Source organism: Meriones unguiculatus, chromosome 15 (assembly GCF_030254825.1).
Source record: "Meriones unguiculatus strain TT.TT164.6M chromosome 15, Bangor_MerUng_6.1, whole genome shotgun sequence".
Classification (NCBI taxonomy): Eukaryota; Metazoa; Chordata; class Mammalia; order Rodentia; family Muridae; genus Meriones; species Meriones unguiculatus.
In genome coordinates, this window is record NC_083362.1 from 5490614 (window position 1) to 5514176 (window position 23563).

The 23563-nt window shown below is 50.1% G+C and overlaps 1 protein-coding gene across 1 annotated transcript in view; it reads left to right on the plus strand.

The window, feature by feature from the left end:
• The window catches only part of Sdk1 (sidekick cell adhesion molecule 1), an 898365-nt gene that overhangs the window by 661446 nt on the left and 213356 nt on the right, over positions 1–23563 (plus strand). Inside the window, exons 8-13 of the mRNA XM_060368045.1 lie at positions 528–611; positions 4834–5028; positions 6602–6718; positions 7828–7995; positions 10243–10345; positions 13488–13664. Coding sequence (XP_060224028.1) covers positions 528–611; positions 4834–5028; positions 6602–6718; positions 7828–7995; positions 10243–10345; positions 13488–13664 — 844 coding nt within the window. The remainder of the gene's footprint in view (positions 1–527; positions 612–4833; positions 5029–6601; positions 6719–7827; positions 7996–10242; positions 10346–13487; positions 13665–23563) is intronic.

The window sequence follows — 23563 nt, forward strand, 5'->3', positions numbered from 1 at the left end:
TTGGAAAAGACATTTGACATAGAACTGTGTCCTACACACACACACACACACACACACGCACGCACGCACGCACGCACGCACTCACTCACTCACTCACACACACACCACGCATAAGAGAGAACACACTGTGGTCCCTGACATCCTTCTTGTGCTGTTACTTTCTCACTGCAGTGATAAAATGGTCCCACAAGAGCAACTGAAGGGAGAAAGGATTTACTTTGGCCCATGGTTTCAGATGATAGGGAAGGAATGAGAACAGGCAGGGAAGGCATGGTGGCCCGACAGAAGGCTGGCTGCTGCCATTGTACTCAGACTCTGGAAGCAGAGAGTAAGCAAAAAGAGAGGTGTGGCTGTAAAGCTTCAAGACAGCCCCTGGAACTCACTTCCTCCAGCAGGGCTCCCCACTTAGGGGCGGCACAACTTCCTTCACAGTGCCACCACCTGGGCACCAAGGTCACAGAAAGGACATTTCCTGTCTACACTGCAACACCTTGACTTAGGGGCTGTTTTCTTTTCCTTGTTTAAAGAGCCACCCTACTTCACTGCCGAGCCAGAGAGTCGGATGTTAGGTGAAGTGGAAGAAACTGTGGACATCCCATGTCGAGCCATGGGTGAGTATGGGACCCCATTGGGGACCGTGGTGAATGACAGTGAATGACCAGGAAGCCTCTAGAGCCTTCCGGGGGACAGTGAGCAGGAAGGGTGGGAACAATGGACGCTGGGCCCAGGGATCAGCCTATCCCCTTGCTGAAGAAAGTCACAGTTGTGAAGATCTTGTTCTTGCTTTCTGCAGAACAACCCAGGGGTGGAAAGATGTAATACCCACTTATCCCCAAGAAGGGGGAGAAGAGAAGGAAGCCCTTGCCCCTTGTCTGCCCAAGAGACCCTGTGACTCCTCTCCCTGAGTTCCCAGAGTGTGTGGATCTAAGACTTTGGCTCTCAGGAGACCCGTCTCCATCCACCAGGAGATGAGGACTAGGGACCACAGCCATCCATCCTCAAGAAGAGGAGAGTTTTTATTCTTAATTATTTAGTTAATAATTTTTTAGACAGGGTCCATATAACCCAGGCTGACTTCAAACACTCTGTGTAGCCAAGGAGCTACATAGGACCTTGAGCGTGTGGCAATCCTCCTGCCTCCACCTCTCAAGTGCTGGATTACAGGTGTGAGCCACCACACCAGGCTTATACAGTGTTGCGGATGGAACTTGGGTGCACACATCAGGCGAGCGCTCTGCCAACCGAGCTTCATCCCAGCTCCAGCATTATTTTTTTTTTTTAACAGAAGATATTCCTACCTTCCTGCCTTTATCTCTGCGTCATTGTACCTTTCTCCTTGTGGCTCACTGTACCCATCATCCTGTCCATGACTTTACCATATGGTTGCATAGAGAGTTACATAACACTGCCCCCTTCCACTATGCACACACACACACACACACACACACACACACACACACACACCCCATAGGCTTTGCAAGGTAATCTGTGACCAAGACTACATACGAAAAGGCTCTTTTCCTGTCTGCTTAGACCTGGCATCATAAACATGGTTTCCCTCCATTGGGAGGGAAGCTTTGCTTTTGTGAGAAACAAGGACCCTCGCTTCTTAATGAGAGTGCTGGAGAGCCAGAGCGGTGAAAGTGGAGCAGTTTATTTTACGATCTTGCAAAGGCTAGCATCACCCTACAGGAAAGGAAAAAAAAAAAAAATACTGGACTCCCTATCCAATTGGTCCTGGGCTGGAGACTGCCTGTTTCTGAGCTGTAGGCTTAGGCAGGAGGCTGACTGCCTGTGACCTTTCAACCCCACATGACCCGGCAGCACCTGGGCAAGCAGATATGAGCAGCGAGTTAGGGAAGACAGGGGACTAGTGCCTCCTGCTTGTCTGTGGCTCTGATGATCCTTACCTCGTACTGAAAAGCGGGCCAGGCTGATTTATTCCCCACACTAGCAGTTTGGTGAGTGTTCCAGTTTTACAAGAGAGATGTCACCTCTCTCTACGCAGTCGAAGCCTTGCTTCAGAGAAAGCACGGTTAAGTGTTACGCTCAGAGCCTCCAAGATTAAACAGAACGCCTACTGGAAAATTGTCACTAGGTGTCTGGCACATAGAAGCTGCTTACCAAATACTGGATTCATGGAGCATTGCAGCACAAGTTAAAAACCTGGTCCTTGGGCAGTGCTCCGGCCATGACAGTCAGACACCCTGAGACTAATGTGCAGGACTTAAAGCAGACCCACCTCCCTGGATTCAACCATGCCACCCCACTCTTCAGTTCTAAAACAGGAGGCGTGAGGCTCACAGCAGCTCTTGGTAAATGCAGAGTCGCCTCTGACCTTCCAGTGATTCACGCCACACCTGCACTTTGCCAAAAGACTCGCAGCCTCTGGTTCCCACTCCCCGTCACCCCGCCATGCTCACTCTCTAAAGCACGCTGTGTTTCCGTTCTCCTCGAACGGCCGCAGAGGAGGAGCAGAGGGGAATGGCTCCGATGTGGACTGGAGACACTTCACATTGCAGTAGCTTTGTGCTCTTCCTCCCGCTGCGGCAGCCGCCGCCAGTAAGGCGCAGCTCTGTGGATGAAAAGCTATGCGAAGTCTATATTTTAGAAATGAGTGCATTCTCTGCTGCTGCTCCGGGGCACACGGTTCCCGTGTGACATTAAATTGCCCCCAAAGAAACACTCCCACCCTCCCATGTAGTAACTATTATTCTTCAATAAGTGACAATCTTAACACTCTCCCTCTGTCAGGAGAACGCGCTCTCCTTTGCATAATTTCTGCAGGGGAAACTGTTAAGCACAGACTTGCAAATGTGTATTGAACAGGTCTTTCCAGGACGCCGCTCTGCCATCATGTGATTTACCTCCCTCTCTTAACTCTGGCAATGAAACACACTGCATGGGAAGTTGCGGGGGGGGGGAGGGGAGGTCCCCTGTGAGCTACATCATGTAATCACCATTATGCGGTTTTACATGAATTGCGTATGCTTTTACCTTGAAATGGATTTTAAAAAGTTGTCCTGATTTAATGAGAGGTGACAGGAGACGTAATTAAGGGAAAGAGCTGCCTGGGAACACATCATCTGGAATGCTCCCGACATTAGGGGACATCCATTCAAATGGGCCTTCTCCACCCACCTACGCTGAGACTGGAGTCTGCTTAAGCCTTTTGGAATCATGGCAAAATGTGCTTTTTAAAACTTTAATCTGCTTTAAGATGCCCAGCCTGGAGGCACGTGCCTATAATCCCAGAACTCAGGAAGCAGAATCAAAAAGGCCAAGAGTTCAAGGCCATCCTGGGCTATGTAGCAAGATTTTTTTCTTAAAACCAACCAACCAACAAAACAAAACAAAAGATCATTTTTATCTAGGGGAAACTGAGGAACAAAAGCACCTAAACTCTAGAACTAAATCTTAGTATCTCGCCGGGATACTGCTCCCACTGTGTTTCTGGAGTTTATGCCATAAAGGTTTGGGCTGGTTCTCTCCTGTAGAGCCTCTTACACACCTAGTTCTCTCTTCTGTCTTGGGTATGGTCCTCCTGGACTTCAGGAAGGTCAGAGATATCCCCCAGCACACTGTATTACACTAGCCATGCACAAAAGCTTTGCGTAGCGGGCTCAAATGTTCCGTACTCAGGACTGAGCTGCCCCAGGCAATGCATTGCCATTGTTCAGAGCCCTAGGCTCTGTGCACTGACTGCCACCATGGAGACGATGGGCTTTGGAAGTCCACACCTGCTGCTTGGGCTGCAGGCCGCCCCGTGCATACACCATCCAGGTCTTAATGTCCACCATGGAAGCCAGGCTTTGCTTCTCACTGAGATACCACAGGCAGAGAAGGGAAAGCTAGGCAGGGCTCTGGTTCTGAGGCTGTCTGGTCCCCAAGTCCTTCTAGTCTAGTACCTCACCATGTTTTCAGCTTGCTTAGCTCTTGAGGTGCAGGACAGGACCTCCTGCAGCCCGCTCTTCCTGAAGTCACGAGGCTCTTAGAGACAAAGCAACTTCTTCAGTGCCCACAAGCTGACACCTTATATGTTCCCACCATCGTTAAGGGCATCCCAAGGTTTCTGGGTCACTCCCCCAGCAATACAGATGTCTTAAGGTCATTGACATCTGCTGATTCACATGACTCGGAGATGTTTGAAGTGTCCCCTGTCCCTGTTCTGTTGCTACTTGTGGTACCTGCACTGTCCTTGCCGTGTGCCTGGCAAGAGTTACGGACAAACCCGTCCAGTCTTCACAGCCTTTGGTGCTGTGTTATGAACTTTCCCATAACATTAGTGACTCGTTTCATTGCCTGTGACTAAGTTGGCAGCAGTATGAGAGGCCAGTCCATTGTGGCAGGGAAAGCATGGAAGCCAGGAGCATGATGTTGTGTTCAGTCAGGAAGCAGAGGGAGGTGAGCGCTGCTGCTCAGCTCACTTTCTGTTTCTACTCAGTTAAGGAGCCCAGCCAGTGGGATGGCACCACCCACATCCAGGGATGGTCTTCCCTTCAGTCAACCCAGTCTAGATGCTCCAGTGACCCTGGACCAGCCTTCCAAGCCATCAACCCTGTCCTAAACTCAAAGGCCGTTACAATTGAAAGCTTTCCAAATGAGTGCAAACCTGGGGTCCTCGGGCGAGCATGGGGAGGACCCGTGGCCCTTGCTTATTCCTTCTTCCTCTCCAGAGCGCCCGGAGGGGGTTTCCTCATGTAAGATGAGGGAGTGTCCCAGTAGATGGAGCATGGTGCGAGAGGGCTGCCTTGTGAGGCTCTGAAGCCATGTGGCCTTTCCCCTCCTGCAGAGAGCTCCTGGAGTATAATACTCCCCTCCATTCCTATCCAGGGGTTCCCCTCCCCACCCTCCAGTGGTACAAAGACGCCGTCCCCCTCAGCAAGCTCCAGAACCCGAGGTACAGAGTGCTCCCCAGCGGAGGCTTACACATCCAGAAGCTGAGCCCCGAAGACTCCGGAATCTTCCAGTGCTTTGCCAGCAACGAAGGAGGGGAGATCCAGACGCACACCTACCTGGATGTGACCAGTGAGTAACACGTGTCGGCATGGCCAGCCTTCAGGTCTGTGCTCCCCGCTCTGCCCATATGTGGGGTGGTAGCATCCTGTCAGCTTGTCAGCTCCTGAGATGAGGGAGACCCATGCACTATCACACCTGTGAGGCTTGCTCTTTGGGGCGGAGGTGGTTATGGTGTTTGTTTGTTTGTTTGTTTGTTCTTAATCTCTCTTTTTAGACAAGTAGGAAAACATTTCCAACCCACCCCCAACCCGACACGCGCATGCTCTGGACAGAATCAGAAAGACTATCAAGTGCATAGCACGCCACTAATCTTTTTCTTTTGATCTTTTTTCTTCTCCATTTAAAAAGTATTCATTCTCTACTTTAGTTTTATTGAACAATTATAGTTCTTTTGTGGGTTTCTTTTATTATCCCATTAGCAGAAATACCTTGGCACCCTGTCTTTGAAAAATAAAATAAAAGTGCAGGTTCTCTCAGTATCTGCGGGTTTTCTTTCTAATCTCCCGCAGCCGTAACATTGTTCTTCTGAAATGAAATGGAATTTAGTGGTTATGGAATTGCACCTTTCAGGTTTGCCCTTTCAGAGGCAAAGCGCTGATATCACAGGTGTGCACGCCACTAAGGAGTGTGGCCGCGGGTGCATGGGGCTGGTGGTTCCCTGTGCTGTGTGGAGAAGTGGCCAGGTTCCTAAACTGTGTGTGTGTGGTTTGGTAAACCGGAGCTCACTGTCCTTGACCCTGGCCAGGAGTCACATTTGCCCTCCATGGCAGAGTACAGGGCACCAACCTTTCTCCGAGCAGTGGGAATATAACATTGGGTGTTTAAGCCAGAAACTGAGCCTGCATCCGTTAGAATGATTTAAAACCTATCTTGCCGCTGTGGCCAGGGTTTTCTGAGGCAGAGACTGAATGGGTAGTTTGGGCTTGTTTGTTTTCTTTGAAGGGTCTGGAAATAGATGCTGTAGTCTTTGGAGGGCATGATCTATGTCACAGCTACCTGGCACAGAATGCATAGCCCGTGCGGGAGTGCATGCGAGGTACCCGGATCCCCACCCCCCAAACCCTCCCATCATGTGGAAAACAGGCAGGTGGCACTGCAGCAGTGTGGCTGGTCTGAAAAGACTGGGGCATTGGCTGCATTGTATTCCAGCACACCCCTGTCATGTTCCTCTTACTTGGGGTTGGGAGGCCCTCACACTGCATACCTGTCCCCGAGAGCAAAAAGAAGCCACGGCATGGGACAGGAGTTCTTAAACATGTATTTCGGCATTCAGGGTGCCCCTGAAGTGCGGACACGTCATTCTATAGTTGACAGGGTCTGTCACCTAAACGATGAAGCTAGTTGGTTTCTGTCGATAAACAGGCTTCCTGGGCCCCTGAAGGCCACACGGGGCATCCACTTCCCTTTAGACAGCAAGCAGGGCCCCGTGACTCCTGGGAGACCCATAGCACAAAGCCGCTCCAGAAGGACTGCTGGTTTTGACATGGCATCCTTCCTTCTGATTGGTCCTGCAAGATCAGTGCAGCCTCCAGCCGGCTTCCCAGAGGCGGTGCCACAGCTCATTGTCAACTCCTCCCCACAGATATTGCTCCTGCCTTCACCCAGCGTCCAGTGGACACCACAGTTACTGACGGGATGACGGCTGTCCTGAGGTGTGAGGTGTCCGGGGCTCCCAAACCCGCCATCACGTGGAAGAAAGGCAGGTGTCTCTGAGCGATGTCGCTGGTGTGGAAGACACTGGGACATTGGCTGTGTTGCCTTTCCTTCCCACTCAGTTGCTCAGTGAAGACCCAGTAACATTTATGGGACACCCGTGCCAGGAAGCAGATGCAAGGGTACCGCGTGAATGAGACGGGACCCCAGGAGTCTGGGAAACGTGGGAATTGGGGGAACAGTTCAGTCAGGAAAGTGTCTGCGATGTCAGCACGAAGACTCGAGTTCAGTCCCTGGTACCCGTGTAAAAAGCCGTGTATGTGTCATCCTGGCACGGGGGAGGCAGAGACAGGAAATCCTGGGGGCTTGTTGGCCAGACAGTCTAACCAAGTTAAGAAACCCCAGTTCCTAGCCATAAACCCTGTCTCGAAAAAAAGGACAGCCTTTACATACATGCACACCATTTACAGGTGAACCTGTACATACACACATGGGCATCTGCACACACAAACATACACATGCACCCCAAACACCAGTGTTTCCCAACCTGTGGGTCATGACCCCTTTGGGGATCAAATGGTCTTTTCATAGGGGTCGCTCATGGCCATCAGAAAACACAGGTATTTGAGTTATAATTCATAACAGTAGCAAAATTACGGTTATGAAGTAGCAATGAAAATAACTTTATGGTCGAGGGCCACTACAACATGGCCCACTGAATGAAAGGGTCACAGCTTTAGAAAAGTTGAGAGCCACCGCCTTACACACGTACAGGTTTTTTTAATTAGCAAAGTCAGTGGGAATTAAAGGATAGTAATAGCCACATAAATATGGCTGCCCTCTACGTAAGCCCTCGGCAAGCGTCTTCTGTGCACAGGGGCTCCTGGATGTTAAGCCCTGGCTGTGAAGTGAGCATGAAAGCAGTCGCCTGAAGGCCAGTATTCCGTACACAGCTCAGAACCTGTCTAAAGACTCTCACAGTGCCGGGCAACTACCATGCTCGCCATCCTCAGTGATGCGAGGGAATCATGGCAGCCGTTTTGCGCTCAGGATGCTCCCTGTGATTGGAGGAAGGTCTTGCCAGCTGCTGCCATCCCTCTCCTTCCCGACGAGCTGCTGGGCCTCTAATGTTCCTCTTTCCTCTTCCGCTTTCAGGGAACCACATCCTGGCCAGTGGCTCTGTCCGGATTCCTCGGTTCATGCTGCTGGAATCCGGGGGGCTGAGGATAGCCCCCGTCTTCACCCAGGATGCTGGCAACTACACCTGCTACGCAGCCAACACCGAGGCCTCTGTGAACGCCACAGCCTCACTCACCGTGTGGAGTAAGGGCGTTCTCTGAGAGCTTACTATGAACCCTGCTCTCACCACAGGGCTGTCCGAGTCCCAGGATGTCAATAGCCCTCAGGTTTTCCCACTTAATCCAAAGAAATGGTTATCTTCACAACCAGTTTATAGAAATCGGTTGAGTAATTAACTGTTCTGTTTCTGAAAGAATAATTAGGAGGCGTATCCAGAGATTCAGTGGGGCTATTTCAAGAGCAGTAACAAATCGACTTTCTAAAATCCGTAGACTTATTATATCCAGCTGGCTGGAATAGCTAAAGTAATGTTTTGATTAATTTTATAAGAAAATTGAATCAATCCATTGATAGCCTAAAGAAAGTAAGTTGGAGACTAAAGAGATTTCTCTGTCAATAAGATACTTGACCTGAAATCATGAGGTCATGAGTTTGATCCCCAGCACCCACATAAAATCAGGCATATACTTGTAACCCCAGTGCTATGGAAACAGAAGCAGGAGGATGCCTGGGGCTCACAAGACAGCCCGTCTCATCTGTGCTTCAAGTACAGTGAAAAGACACCCAGCATTGACCTCTGACCTCCGCATGCACACAAACACATACATGTGCACACAGTCACACACACACAACTTCTGCTCATATTTGGCATTTTCTCCCATGCCGTCACTGTACATTTTGATAAATGATCTTTTTAGTGGAATTTTTAAGATTCTTTTTTGTTGTTGTTGATTGTTTTAATTATAGTTATGTCAGGGTGGCAGATAAGCCAAAAGAGGGCCTTTGACTCTCTGAAGCTGGAATTTCAGACCACTCACATGGGTTCTGGGAATTGAACTCAGTCCTCTGCCAGAGCAGAATGCACGCTTAACCACCGAGCCATCTCTTCAGCCTCAACCAACCCTTTAAAAAAATTTATTCAGTAGTCTCAAAACATCGAGTTTTTTAAAACTGCATTTAAATTCCTACAGTACTGGCAGAGTACTAAAAAAGAGGTTTCATTCTGTTTGGAGGTCGGAGTCAACCAGGTCTCATGCCTGAGAAAACATTAGCCTCACATTTACAAGCTTGTGGAAAAGGAAAAAAAAATAAGGTCTGACTCTCTATAGATCACACTCCAGCAAGTTCCGTAGATCTGTTGAGGACCAGGGTTAGGGCCATGCTAAGCTAAGTGGCAGTAAGTCAGCTCAGTGCCCTAGACTTGCCCCGCCTTCTCAGCCTAGCTGTTTGTAATATCACCGTGGGGATGGGCAACCACGTTCACTCTCCAGAATCAGGAGTGATGGCAGCCACCCCAGGTTTACACTTTTATTAACTCAGTCGGTACAAATGTAGTCATCTTCCAAAGTCACAGGCTGCTGCGTGGACACTAGAGAAGTTTTAAGACCAAATTATCCTAGCAAATAATATAGATTTTATTTGCATACTGTTTATTTACTTATGCATTCATTTACAACACCAAGGATTAAACCTATGACTTCCACCACTGAGCTATCCCCAGCCCCTTTTTTAAACCCTTTCTTTTGAAATGGAGTCTCATAATCCTAGACTACTCTTAAACTTATCCTGTAATTTGCAGGCCATAAGCTCACTCCATAGCAGCCCAAACTGGCCTTGAATGTGATGCTCCTGTCTCATCCTCCCTAGTACGTGGAAGGACAGGCCTCCATCCCCACTAGTTTAAGAATCCAGGTTTTAGGCTGCAAGGACTACTCAGACGGTGAAGTGCTTAACCCACAAGCTAGAAGACCTGAGGTTGGTCCTCAGAACCCACACAGAATTGTTGGGAGCGCTGGCCCAAGCTTGTCTGTGATGGGGAGTGTGAGGCAGGCAGATGCTGGAGCTTGCTGGCCAGTAACCAGTGAGTTCCAGGCCAGTGCGAGAGCCCGTCATAAACACGAGGTAGATAGTTTCAGAGGAGCAACCCCCTGAGATTGGCCTCTGACCCTCACACAGCCCCAAAACACACAGGGAGACACTCCAGAGAGTCCAGACCTTAACCTGCAGCACAGGACTGCACAAGGTCTGTCTGTCTCCTGGGGAGTTTGGAGGCCTGGGGTGACTTAGGAGTGTGTGGTTGGCTGGCTTTGCTGCCGCACGGAAAGGCTTGTTTGCCATTCCCTGAGCATCACTGAGCGCGTCCATTTACACCCCTTTTTGCCAAGATGAGAGAGAATTCGGAGGCTTTGATGTCAGATGACCAGTTCATCATCCCCGGGGGCACTGGTCGAAGCTGGTGATTTCATTGGGCTGTGACTTATGTTGTTTCAGATCGAACATCCATCGTTCACCCCCCAGAGGACCGCGTCGTGATTAAGGGGACGACAGCCACGCTGTGCTGCGGAGCCACCCATGACCCTCGGACCTCTCTCCGGTCGCTTACCCTGTTCTCATTCTTTAGGACTTGTTAAGAGCCTCTGGGTTAATGGAGGGAAAGTTGAGAAGAGAAGGGAGAGCTTGGGAGGGTCTATTTTAGCAGCAGATCCCTGATGATGGCATCTCCCAGTGGCAGGCTCCATCATTAATCACAGGGATCCGTCTTCCATTCCAGCCTTATGTATTATTTACAGTGGGCTATGCTCCACTCCACGGCTTCAATACCGCTTTTTGTGATTTCCCTGCCAAGGTTAATACACTGTCTGTAAAACGCACTTGTCAGGGACTGATACTTAATGAGACAAAAATCCAGAGGGATGGAATAGGATTTCAGTGGTGTTGACATGGGAGCTCTGCAATGCTCAGGAGGGGTTTTCTATCCTGCAAGGATGGTTTTCATATATAGCAGGCAGAAGGAAGGCGTGCGGGTGTCCAAAGCAGTAAAGGGGAAACGGGGGGAGGGGGGCGCGAGGAGGGAGCCAGGCAGCTTGGAGATTCCCCAGTGCCAAGTGGGACACTATGTAGATTGGAAGTTGATGATGATAATTGTGATACTTGGGCTGGCGTGTGGCTCAGTCATAGAGTGCTTGCCTGGCATGCATGAGGCCCTGGATTCCACTCCGGACACTGCATACACTGGGCATGGTGGTACATGCCTCTAATCCCCGCACTCCAGAGGCGAAAACCGGAGGGTCAGATATTGAATGTTGTCCTCAGACACGTGATTCAAGGCTAGCCTTGGTTACAGGAAACCCTGTCTCAAAACAAGTACAAAGCTGGGCATGGTGGCACACACCTTTAATCCCAGCACTGAGGAGGCAGAGGCAGGGGCATCTCTGTGACCTGGAAGCCAGCATTGTCTACATAGCAAGTTCCAGGACATCAAGGGCTACACAGTGAGACCCTCTCTCAAAACTAAAACTCCAAAAACGGGTCACTTCGGGTAAGAGCCCAGCTGCAGACAGGTGTCCCTCAGCCATGAGCTTTACCTCAAAGGGCAGAATAGATGTGACTTTTCAGACTCAACCCTGAAAGCAAATGAAGCAGGAAGGCAGAGATGGAGAGAAACACAGCAAGGGCATTGTCATCCTGCCCTAGTTCTGAAAGGCCGCACTTCACCAAAGGATGAAACTCACTCTGAGCAGAGGGGATGGCTCTTGAAGCACACTCTGAGAACTGGCTTCAGAGTCTTGACCCTTCCCTCCCTCTTCAGTGGAGGTGTTTGGCAAACCATCCATTTCCACGTCGCCCCTGACCCTCCAGAGTCTCCAGGGCTGGGATGCAAGTGTGTGCTAATTCCAAGAACAGCAAATGCAAAAACCAAAGGAAGCAGCAAGTGAAGGGTTAACTGAGGAGAGCCGGGGAGGCCTACCCAGAGATCTCTTTCACACCTAGATAAGAATTATTGTAAAAGTGACAGGGTATGAAAAACAAAAAAAAAAAACACAACAGCAACAAAAAACTTCCAAGAGCTCAGCAGCAGCCCCTGGGATGGTCCCTCGGCAGCACCAACATGGTTATTGGAGGAGACACCCTTGCTGTGAAGGACGTAGGCTGTCCCCGCTTTGGAGGGCCATCCCCACCCCCACCCCGCTATACAGGGCAATCTGTCCTTTCTCTTCAAGTGGATTCTTGTGCTGGAGAGTGACCTCCTGTGACCAGTTCACAAAGGTCTGTGCTGTGAATATGCAGGGCAGAAGGGGCCAGTACATTTTCAAAATGTGATCATATTATTCTAATAAAGAAAAGCCAGCACTTCCATCTCACCCAGCCATAAGTAGGGGCCCTGCCCAGGGACATTTAGGGCTGGACAGGCTCTTAATTGAGTCTATATTGGAAAAGGAAAATGTGCCAAAATGGCCATAAAGATTAAATGAGGAAGGAAGGTGGCGTCAGAGCCTGCCTGCCTGCCAGGGTAGTGGGCCTTTAGCAGTCGGGTTCTGAGATGCAGTGAGCTTTGCTCTGTGGGGAGGGGGGGTGCCTCTCTGGGGCTCTTAAGCAAGCATTCCTGAGGCAGGAGAGCTGGGTGGCTTCAGTTCCATAGGTGACAGGACTCACAGAGTCCCTGTCTCGCAGACACGCGCTCAGTTTCACAGTTGTCTTCATTGTCCTATTTGGGGATTGTGTCCGTAGGACCTGTGTGTTGGGGGCGGTGTATCTGTAGTGCACTTGTATGCAGGTTGTGTGTGTTTTGTGTACAATGGTGTGCACAGACATGTGGGGCCAGAGGTATATGCTGCTGGTGGATCCCCACTTCATTGAGAGAGGCGAGGTCTCCTCCAAACCCAAATTCAGCCAGCGGAGGGGCAGCTTGTTGTGGGGATCCCTTCTCTTCCTCTGAGTGCCTGGGTTACAGCTGGGCCACCATGGCCACTCAGCTTCCTTGTGGGTCCTGGAGAGCCGGACCCCAGTCTCAGTGACTGTACAGAAAGCACTTCACACACTGAGCCATTGCCCAGATCTCCACCTTGTTTTGAGACAGGGTCTCTAACCTGAGCTGATCGGTTAGGCCAACATGGGGGAACAGTGACCCCTGGGATCTACCTGGCTGCTTCCCTAGTGCTGAGACGACTGGTGTGTGCCAGCACCCCCAGCCTCTAATGCGGATTCTGGGAATTGCCATCGGGTCTTTCTGAATGAACGGCAAGCTCCTACCAACTAAACCACCCCTCCAGCCATCACTGTCCTGCTTCAGTCACCGAAGCTTCCGTGAGCTTTTATGGTGACCCAGACATCTGCCTGCTCCCCACCATACCATATAGCTCGCCTTTTAAAAAGATTTATTTTTATTCATGTGTGTGTATGCGTGTGTGTGTGTGTGTGTGAGAGAGAGAGAGAGAGAGAGAGAGAGAGAGAGAGAGAGAGAGAGAGAGGTGTCAGATCCCCATCCCTGGAGTTCTAGGTGGTTGTGAGCCATCTGATCTGTGGGTTCTGGGAACCAAACTTGGGGCATCTGGAAGGGCAGGACACACTTAACCACTGAGCCATCTCCCCATTCCCAAGTTCATACTTCTCAGAAGTATAACTCGGTAATTTTTACTGTTCCCCAACGCGCCAGCTGCTTGCACCTCATTATGAGGGAATGGCGGGGATCCCACTCCCGTGGGGGGTTTGTGACCAGCCCTCTGCTTGGCCCACAGCTACGTTTGGAAAAAGGACAATGTGGTCATCACACCATCCAGCAGCTCCAGGGTCGTGGTGGAGAAGGATGGGTCCCTTCTCATTAGCCAGACGTGGTCAGGGGACATCGGGGACTACACCTGCGAGATTGTCTCTGAGGGAGGAAATGACTCCCGAACGGCACGGCTGGAAGTGATGTGAGTACTGAGCCTATCTAGGTCTCTGCACGGCCATCATAACCCCTGCATGCCCACATACTGTCCCAAGCCATCAACCTGAGGCCGGCACAGCCTGCCATTCAGCTGTGTATGTTGAAAGGCCTTTTTCCCCCTTCTTTCCCACCCACGTGTGTGTGTGTATGTGTGCACGTGTGTGCATGCACATTTGGAGAGATGCATGTACCTATGTTAAGGATAGAGATGCTAGGTGTGAAGGTCAGAGGTCAACCTCAGATGCCATTTTTCGGGAGCTATGCAACTCCTGTTTGTTTGACACAGGGTCTCTCACTTTTATCCGGAAACTTTCTGAGATGGTTAGTCTGGCTGGCTAGGGAACCCCAGAAATCTACCTGCCTCCAACTCTTCTGTGATACAGCTACAAGCACATGCAACATTTCTGTTCAGGTCCTAGGGGTCAAACTCATGTCTTCATGCTTGCAAGGCGGGCCCTTTACCAACTGAGCTTTATCACCTTAGTCCCGTCTCTCTTTTTTTCTTTTTATTCCTCCTCCTTCACCCCCTCCTCTGTCCCATTCTGTATGTGGCTTCAAAATGTTACATTCTTACATAGATGAATTCATGGTCCCCATGAATACTTCACATTTCCTGCATACGCGCCCAATCATTAAGAGTGTTTACCTCATTGCTGTTACGTAGCTATGAGTTCCACGTGATTGCCCAACAGAGTTTCTGAGTGGTGAAAACCTCACGTCATCCTATCCAGAAACCCAGAGCCAAGCTGCCAACTAGACCTCCAAGTTAAGTCAGCCCAGATGACACCATGAAGTCCTTTACAGTCTTTAAGACAGCAACCAGCTTCCAATCTAGAGCTCCCCGTGGGTCCTGGGCTCAGGTGGGGGCCAGCAGCCCTCTCTCTCTCCTCTCTGTGCTCCTCTCTGCTCACAGAGCAGGAAGCTAGCTGAAATGCCCCCCTGCTGGCAATGCCCCCCTTTTTCAATGTGTATTTTCTGTATAAAACATGCCCTCCCAGAAGGTCCCTGAGCACACAGGCACAAAATGTAACCTGCAAAGAAAGCATCGAAGCCTCACTGTTGCCAGGGCAGGAGCCAGGGCCTGATGCCCATGTACACACCCGTCCCTGCCATGGCAGCGCATACTGTGCCATCAGAAGGCAACCATGAGTGGTTTCTCTTGCAGGTCTGCCCTAGAACACAGAAAGCATCCCCTAAAAATAGCATCACTTTGCATCCAACCTGGAGTCTCATTTATCTTTGAGTCCCCAGCATCTGCTGAAGGGATTAAGGATGAAGAGAGTGCCTGCAGAGAGCCATACTAGGCCTTCTGTGTGTGTCTGCTGGACTCAGGAATGAGCAGGTGCCAGCTCTCCCACTCAGAGGAGTTTAGAAGGTCAATGAGTGTGCTGGAGAGATGGCTCAGCAGCTAAAAGCAGTTGCTGCTTTTGCAGAGTTCAGATCTCAGCACCCACATTGGGTAGCTCATGACAGCCTGTAAGTCTAGCTCCAGGGGATCTGACACCCTATTCTGACCTCCTCCAGCACCCACAAACATAAGGCATACACACCTGCATAAAAGATAAAAACAAAAAGTTTAATGAAGGGGCTGGGCTGTGGCTCCATGGGTAGTACATGCATTTGCCATGCGTGTATGCATGTATGCATGCACACACTGAGTTTGGATATGTAGCAACAATATTAAAGCTAGGCATAATGTCCACTTATAATCCCAGAGCTAGGGAGGCACGACAGGTGGGTCACTGGGGCCCACTGGCCAGGCAGTGTATCAGAACCAGTTAGCACAGTTAAGTAATAGATGCAGTCTCAAATAATGAGAGAGAGAGTGACTGAGGAAGATACCTAATGAAACCCCTAACTTCTACATGCACACCTGTACACACACACACACACAGAGTCAGAGAGACAGAGAGTTAATGATGTGTAGCACCCAGTCCAGGAACTGAAACTGTTCATCCCATTCCTCCTGCGATCTGCCCCTTTCCACGGTGACTCTGATTCTCCTTAGATGATGGTCATCCCTGGGGAGTAAAGTCATGATGACCCTGGAGCCCAGTGTAGACCTTCAGAGCACCTGTGGGCCCCACGTGGCGTTGAGCAGCCAGGGTCTTCTCCCATCGGCACTGAGGCCATCAGACCCCCGAGCTCTCTCTGCCCTGCCCTGTCCTCAGCCCCCTGCTGCTTCCATGGTGTGGCTAGGGTCTTCTGCTGGTGTCACCCCAGGGCTCCTGCTTCTATATGCTTTAGCATTCCACCCCAGGACAGTTTCCTGCTGTTCAGTCACAGGCACCTCCCAGTTTCATGCTGGCCCACCCTCCTCAGAGCATCAGACACGCTGGGAGAAGCGAGGCTACCCTCTCAAGCCCCTTCCTCCCAGAAGTCCCTCGGCAGTGAATGTTTGCATCCCGGGTGCCTGGCATACAACAAGTGCTCAATAAATGCACACTGACTGCTTGTTGGCTGGAGGCAGGTAGGAGTACATTGATGAGTATGTGTTTCGGGCCATCAAGACGTGTCTGAGGAATGAACATATAGGCACCACTGTCTATCAAAAGCCCAGCTCTGTTGCCCCCCTCAGCTCAGGAATTTTTTAAAAATCATTTTGATGATGTTGGCGAACTCAGCCAGTGAAATCGCATAATTCTCCATGCTATTCACATTTTTTTAAAAACTACCTTTGAGAACTCTTAGATCATCCAGCCCAGGTATCAAATAAATAAGTGTTAGCAGTTCATAAAGACCCCGTCAGCACCAGCCCAATCTCATACTTCCAGTGCGGCATGTCCTTTTTATTCTGCGCCTTTTTTATGTTCCGCTGATTTACATATCTTCCCCACTATTTACTTATTTGATTTCCTCTAAGTAAAATACATTTTTCAGCAAATGTTGCTGTATATATAAAATAATAGGCTTTCTGCAATGGTGAAACACCTCATCACTAAAGATAGAAATATTTGCAGATTTGTGATTCAAACCAATTTGGGTGCCACGGGCTGTGGAACTGATTCAGAAGGCTGTAGGCCCCTGGGAGTTGCTGTTGTAATAAACACCGTACTCTTCCAGGTCGGGATGAGTGGGGAGAGCAGTACACGGTTAGATCTGGAGAGCTCCTGGGGCTGGGGAGATAGTTCAGATGGGGAGATGCCCGCCAGGCAGGTACAAGGACCTTATATGAATGCTCAATGCCCTTATGAAACACTGGGCACATCCTAGAGCTTGCTGGCCAGCTAGTGCCTGCCATCCCAGGGCTGGCGAGGCAGAGACAGACCCGTCCTAGAGCTTGCTGGCTGGCTAGTGCCTGCCATCCCAGGGCTGGCGAGGCAGAGACAGACCCGTCCTAGAGCTTGCTGGCTGGCTAGTGCCTGCCATCCCAGGGCTGGCGAGGCAGAGACAGACCTGTCCTAGAGCTTGCTGGCTGGCTAGTGCCTGCCATCCCAGAGCTGGCGAGGCAGAGACAGACCTGTCCTAGAGCTTGCTAGCCAGCTAGTGCCTGCCATCCCAGGGCTGGTGAGGCAGAGACAGACCATCCCTAGAGCTTGCTGGCCGGCCAGCCTAGCTGAGTTGTGAAGCTCCAGATCCAGGAAGAGACCCTGTCTCCGAAAATGAGATGATAGTAGGCAGTGAGATGACTCGGGGGCCAAAGGTACCTGCCAGACAAGCCTCGTGACCAGAGCTTAGTCCCCACATCTAACAAAAAGGTGGAAGCAACGAGTCTGCTCTATACAAGCTGTTCTCTGGTCTCCACATGCATACATGTTCACACACACACACACACACACACACACACACACACACACACGTGCAAAGATCTGGGGACCCTGCAACACTGGCCATGGTTACAGTGGCGATAATAGCAACGATTAAGAAATACAGGGCATCATGTGCTTCTCCGAGAGCTTTCCTGTCCAGGTCTGTCACATTTCCATGATCGCTCAGATAGCAAATGAATGAAAAAGGAAGAAAAAGTGACTGTGCCGAAGGGACTGAGAGGTACTTAGGGCCAAACAATGTCCTTTCCAAAGCCCAAGACCCCCTTTCTCTCCACTCCAATTAAAAGCCACTTTGCTAAGTACAGGAATTGGGGCTGGGAGGTGGCTCAGTTGGTAAATTCCTCACCTTCCAAGTGCAAGGGCCAGAGTTTGATTCCTAGAACCCACATTAAAGAAAAACAAAATGACAACAAGAACGGGCATGGTCATGCATGCTTGGAGTCACAGTGCCAGGGAGGCAGATTCAGCAGGGTCCCTGGAGCCCACTGCCCAGCCAGCCTAGGGTGATTGGTGAGCTTCAGGCCAGAGAAAGACCCCATCTCACAAATCCACAAGTAAAAATGTCAACAGCTCCTGAAGTACAATGCCTAAGTTTGACCCCTGCCCTTCATATACATGAATGTACACATACATACACACAGGCACACATCAAATGCATGCACACACACACACCTTCACACACATATGGGCACACACATACACAAACATGCATGTACATGCATGCACACACACACACATACAGATTATATTTATATATTGAGCATTTGAGGTGGACTTTTCAAAAACAGAACGTCCAGTGGGATGACCCATTCCCACTTGCTCCACGGTTGGTCTTTTCAGCATGGAGCCTTGTCTCTGGGAGACACTGGCCGAGTGATGCCTCATGCCCACCACACTGGTGTCAAGGCTGCTGACTGCAAGAGAGCCCCAGGAGCTAGGCTGACCTTTCCCCCCTTCCTGTGGGACTTGGAGCAGGCTGCCTGGTTCCTCTTCCTCTGTTGCCTTAGCTTACAGGCTGGAATGGAGGCTCTAACCTCACAGGCCTGCTATGGAATGGAGCCAGCCAGTGCGTCTCCAAGTCCTGTATTGAGCCCAGGAGAAAAGGGCCTCTCAGGAACTCAAAGCGCATGTTTCTTTCTCTCCATCTCAAAGAGAGCAATAGCGCCTCTTGCATTTTGTGTCTTTTTGCCGTGAAGCTGGGCGCTTCCATCCCTGAGGCTCTGTGTTACTTTTGACCAGGTCCTCATGCCCATGTGACATGCTAGAGATGACTCCTGCCACTGAGCTCCAAGTGCCTGCTCCAGCCAGGTGTATGGTAGGAGCCCGATAAATGTCTAAGCCGCACCTCACTTACCAAGTTAAAACAGGAGGGCGTGTTCTGTATTGTCTGGGACAAGCAATGTATGTAAGATCTGACCTGATTCTCTGTTTAGCATTCCAAATGGTTCTGTGACATATCCTATACATTGGCAGCAGGGCTCTTCATCAGCAAACACTGCCACCTTGAAGGCTAGAGTTGTAGCCCAGTCCAGTGCTTGCCTAGAATACATGAGGCCATGAGTTCAACCCCCAGCATGGGATAAAACCAGGCTTCCTGATACACACTTGTGTATCACCAGCACGAGGGAGGTTGAAACAGCAGGATTCGAAGTCCAAGGTTGGGCTGGGTCTGTAGCTCAGTAGGTACAGTGCCTGCCTGTCATGCACAGAGCCCTGGGTTCAGTTCCCAGCACAGAATAAAACTGGATGTGGTGGTATGTGTCTGTAATCCAAGCATTTGGGGATGGGGGAAGAGGCAAGAGGATTAGAAGTTCTCAGTGACTCACCCAGTGAGTTCGAGGCCAACCTGGGATAATGAGACCGTCTCAAAGGGGGTGTATAGAGGGATGAGCCAGTGAATGAAGTGCTGTGCTCCCACAAAGGCTGGCTGGACATGGGGGCCTCCATGTAGTTTTAGTACCCTGGAGAAAGAGGTAGGAAATGCCTGGAACAAACCAGAAAGCGAGACTAGCTAAATCAGTGTGCTCCCAATTCAAATGAGAGGTCCTGCCTCAAGGAATAAAGTGCAGTGGAATCAGGGAAGAGAGCTGGGGTCAACCCCAGGCCTCCATGTGCACACATCTGCCCACAAATGTGCAAGCATGCATATACACACAGACACAGACACAGAAGAAAGTTCAAAATTATCCTTGGCCACATAGCAAGTTAAAAGCCAGTCTGGGCTAGCTGAGACCCTGTCTCAAAAACAAACAAACAAACAAACAAAACATTGTCCCCTTGAATTTTAACCCTCTTTCCTTCTAGTGTACTGGTGCTGTAGTGACAGGAACTCAGTCCTGGGTTGACCCATGCCTCCCAAAGCATCTTGCTCTATTGAACACACCAGAAAAAAAACAGTTTCCTAAGGCGTTATAGATTGATTAATTGTTCAATCATTTAAAGACCCAATTAGCATCACCTGGTTCCTCCTGCAACTGGCAACTAGTTCTTAGAAGCCTGAAGTACAGAGAAAATCTAATTTACTGAGCTGACTGGAGAACTCAGACCCTGAGGCAGCAGGAGAGGTTTCTTTCAATAAAACTGCTTCTGACAAAGACTTAATACAGCGCGTGAACAATTTAACACCATCCCCCAAAGTTATCAGGCCCTGCGTCTTCCTCCTCAGAGCAAAGTGGAAGAAGATGGGTTTGACCAAGTCATGATTTGTGCATCAAAGGGGCAAAGCTCTTTTGATGGAGAAAGACTGACCTGGTCCTCTTTCTCAGAAGCAATTCTTCCCTGGCCACAATTTTACCAATTGTTCAGAACTGCTCCTCCTTCCTGCACACGGCCCTTCCTGCCTTCCCTACCCTGTCCAAGCTCCAGTTACGATGACTGTTGTTAATTTCTGATAATGCTGTGCTGTGATTGACTTGGTGGCAATTTCCACGTCCCATTTCCATTGCAAGGTGACTCTGAACTGGCTTCCATTTCCATCATCTGCTGTATCTTTGGTTTGTCACCGTTGTCAGCCCCAAAAGAAACTCAGGACAAATGACCAGCTGTGGTGCCTATTAGAATAGCAAAACACATGCTGGCCTCCAGGCTCACTCAGTCCCAGGGCTCCACTCAGCTCTTCTCACCCCATCCCCTGCCTAAACTTCCCCAACTCATGGTCTTCCCTTCCCCCAGCTTCTGATACCTACCTATATAACCCTGCCATTTAGGCCAAGTACTCTCTAAACCCTTTTGACTCTCTTGTTCTTCTTGTCCCTCTTGCCCCCCTCTCTTGCCCTCTCTCCTAGTCTCCTTTGCCCGCATTTCCTTCTCTTCTCTCACCCCTCCACCTTCCACACACCAGCTCTTTCTACTGGCCGTGTTTTAGTCCTCTACTGTCTCCCCCTGCTCTGGACTCTTCCATATGCCCATGGCTGCATCTCTCTCATGTTTACAACAAAAAGCTTCCCCTCCACCATACCTTGGAGAAGTCATGTACTCACATTATACAGGTACTCAATGTATACAGGTATACATTGAGAACCTCTCAAAGCACATTTGTCCACCTCCTCTGGCTCGGGTATAGCCTGCTCCTGACGGATAACGTTTTCTGAGACAGATTCAGAGTATACAAAAGCCTCACTTTTCTAGTGCTGACATGTTGCTCGAGGGTTTTCTGAAGTCTCACCATCCCCAGATAGCCATCAGCCAGTTATAGGGAAAGCCTGGTGCTGAGGAAGTCTCAGGAGGAAGAATACTCACAGCATAAGCATGACGACCTGAGCTCGGGTCTGCAGCACCTATGGAAAAAGCCATCGCCAGTGGCAACTGCCTATGATCTAAGCACTGGGGAGGCAGGGACAGGACTGCTCACTGGTCAACCAGCCTAACTGAATCTGTGAGCTCCAGGTTCAGTGGAAAACCCTGTCTCAAGGCAGAGAGTGACTAAGGAGAGTGGCTTAAATTGACCTCTGGCGTCCACATGCACACAAACATGAAAGAACAACCAAATACATGCAAGCATGTTCACATACACACACACACACACACACACACACACACACACACACACACACACACTACATATAAGAAAGAAAATGCCACATGTGAGTTCATAGGGTTTTATTATGTGCATATGCGGCAGGCCTGGGGCAAACACTGCCTCTGAGGTTTGGTCTATGTGCATATTCTGCCTTCAGGGAGCCATTCTGTGTCCCCACAATGACCTGGAGCATGCTGGCCACCCCTGCCACTTTTCAAGTTCATGTTTGTTGTGTCAGACCAACTTCTGTTATCAGGATCATCTTTGCAATGGAATTCAGACACTAATTAATTGGAATTAGCGCAGACCTCACAAGCCAGGGGCACAGACTCTAAAACAACTCCATGCTTCAGGCAGCAGCTGGGAGCTAGGGGCCTCCAACACCACCTACCAAGCTGACAGCTGGGGTTTCCCCTACACCCTCAGCTGCAGTCTCTCCACAGGGCTGAGGTTCTGCTTACAGTTTTTATAGATGAAGAAAAACAAAACAACACATGACCAGATCAGTGATGCACTAGAGAGCTGGGGAACATCTAAATCTTCGCATGTACAGAATGGCTGTAGCGTGAGGCTATGTACATGCTCCAGGTGGAGGCAGACATACATGCTTCTGGCATACGGGGTGAGATCCGGCCAGTTGCACACCTCCTCTTGCTTTCACATCTTACCTCATGACACCAGCAGGGAAAGCTCAGCAGAGCTTTCTATTGGAAACATCCAATAGAAGTTTCCTGATTGGCTGAACACTTGCTGCAGTACTGACCGTCTCCAGCTTCTTTCTATCCCACAGAAGCCAGAGACTGAGCTGACCATCAAAAGCCCCCAATGCCATGATTGTCTACTGTCCTGGACCTGCCTAGGGCCCAGCTGAGTGGTGTCATAACCAGTCACTCAGCTGTGGTACCCAGAGGCCACAGGACTGACATGGAAACCCCATTCCTCGGGATGTCCCAAGGATTTAGAAGTTCCATCCCAGACCAGAAAAGCTATTACTACCAACAGTTTTATCTATGTAATTTTACTCTTAGTATGAATATCATCAGCTTGACAGGAGCTAGAATCACCTCAGGCATGCTGGTGAGGAGGTTTCTAGACTGGGTTAACTGAGGTGGGGAGACACACCCTGAATATGGGCGGTGCCATTCCATGAGCTCGAGCCCAGGGCTGAATAACAAGGAGAAAGCAAGAATGGGACAGATTTCTGTCTCCCTCTCCCTCTCCCTCTCCCTCTCCCTCTCCCTCTCCCTCTCCCTCTCCCTCTCCCTCTCCCTCTCCCTCTCCCTCTCCCTCTCCCTCTCCCTCTCCACCTCCCTCTCCCCCCTCTCTCCCTCTCTCTCCCTCCCTATTCTTTCCTCCTTCCCTTTCCCTCCCTCTCCCTCTCTCTCTTTCTCTCCCTCTCTCTCCCTCTCCCTCTCTCTCCCTCTCTCTCTTTCTCTCCCTCTCTCTCCCTCTCCCCCTCTCTCCCTCCCTCTCCCTCTCCCTCTCCCTCCCTCTCCCTCCTTTTCCCTCCCTCTCCCTCTCTCCCTCCCTCTCCCTCTCCCTCTCTCTCTCTCTTCCTCTCCCTCCCTCTCCCTCTTCCTCTCTCCCTCCCTCTCCCTCTCCCTCTTTCTCTCCCTTCCTCTCTCCCTCCCCTCTCTCCCTCTCCCTCTCTGTTTCTCCTTCTCTTCCTCTCTCCCTCGCTCTCTGCCTCTTTCTCTCCTGACTTTGGATGCAGTGTGACCAGCACACTCTGGTCGCCATGCTTTCCCACACATTGTTGGACTCTGAATCCTCAAACTGTTAGCCAAACCTAACCCTTTCCTACTCAAGTCACTACTGTCAGGCATTTTATCACAGTTACAGAATAGTAACAAATAGTTGGTTTTGTTTCAGACCAAACCTGTTCTACCTTAGGGGAAAGAAAAAGAAATGGGGTTTGAGAGAGAAAGAAGGGATGATGGTTTCATCCTGGCCTTTTTCTTTTCTTTTCTTTTCTTTGAATAGTGTTTATTGGTTGTCTGACCTCTCGAATGGAAATAGCAGCTTCTTTTCTAATTTCAAACTTGATTCACTGTTAAGGAGAACACAAGGCAACATTCCATACATTCCAACATTCCA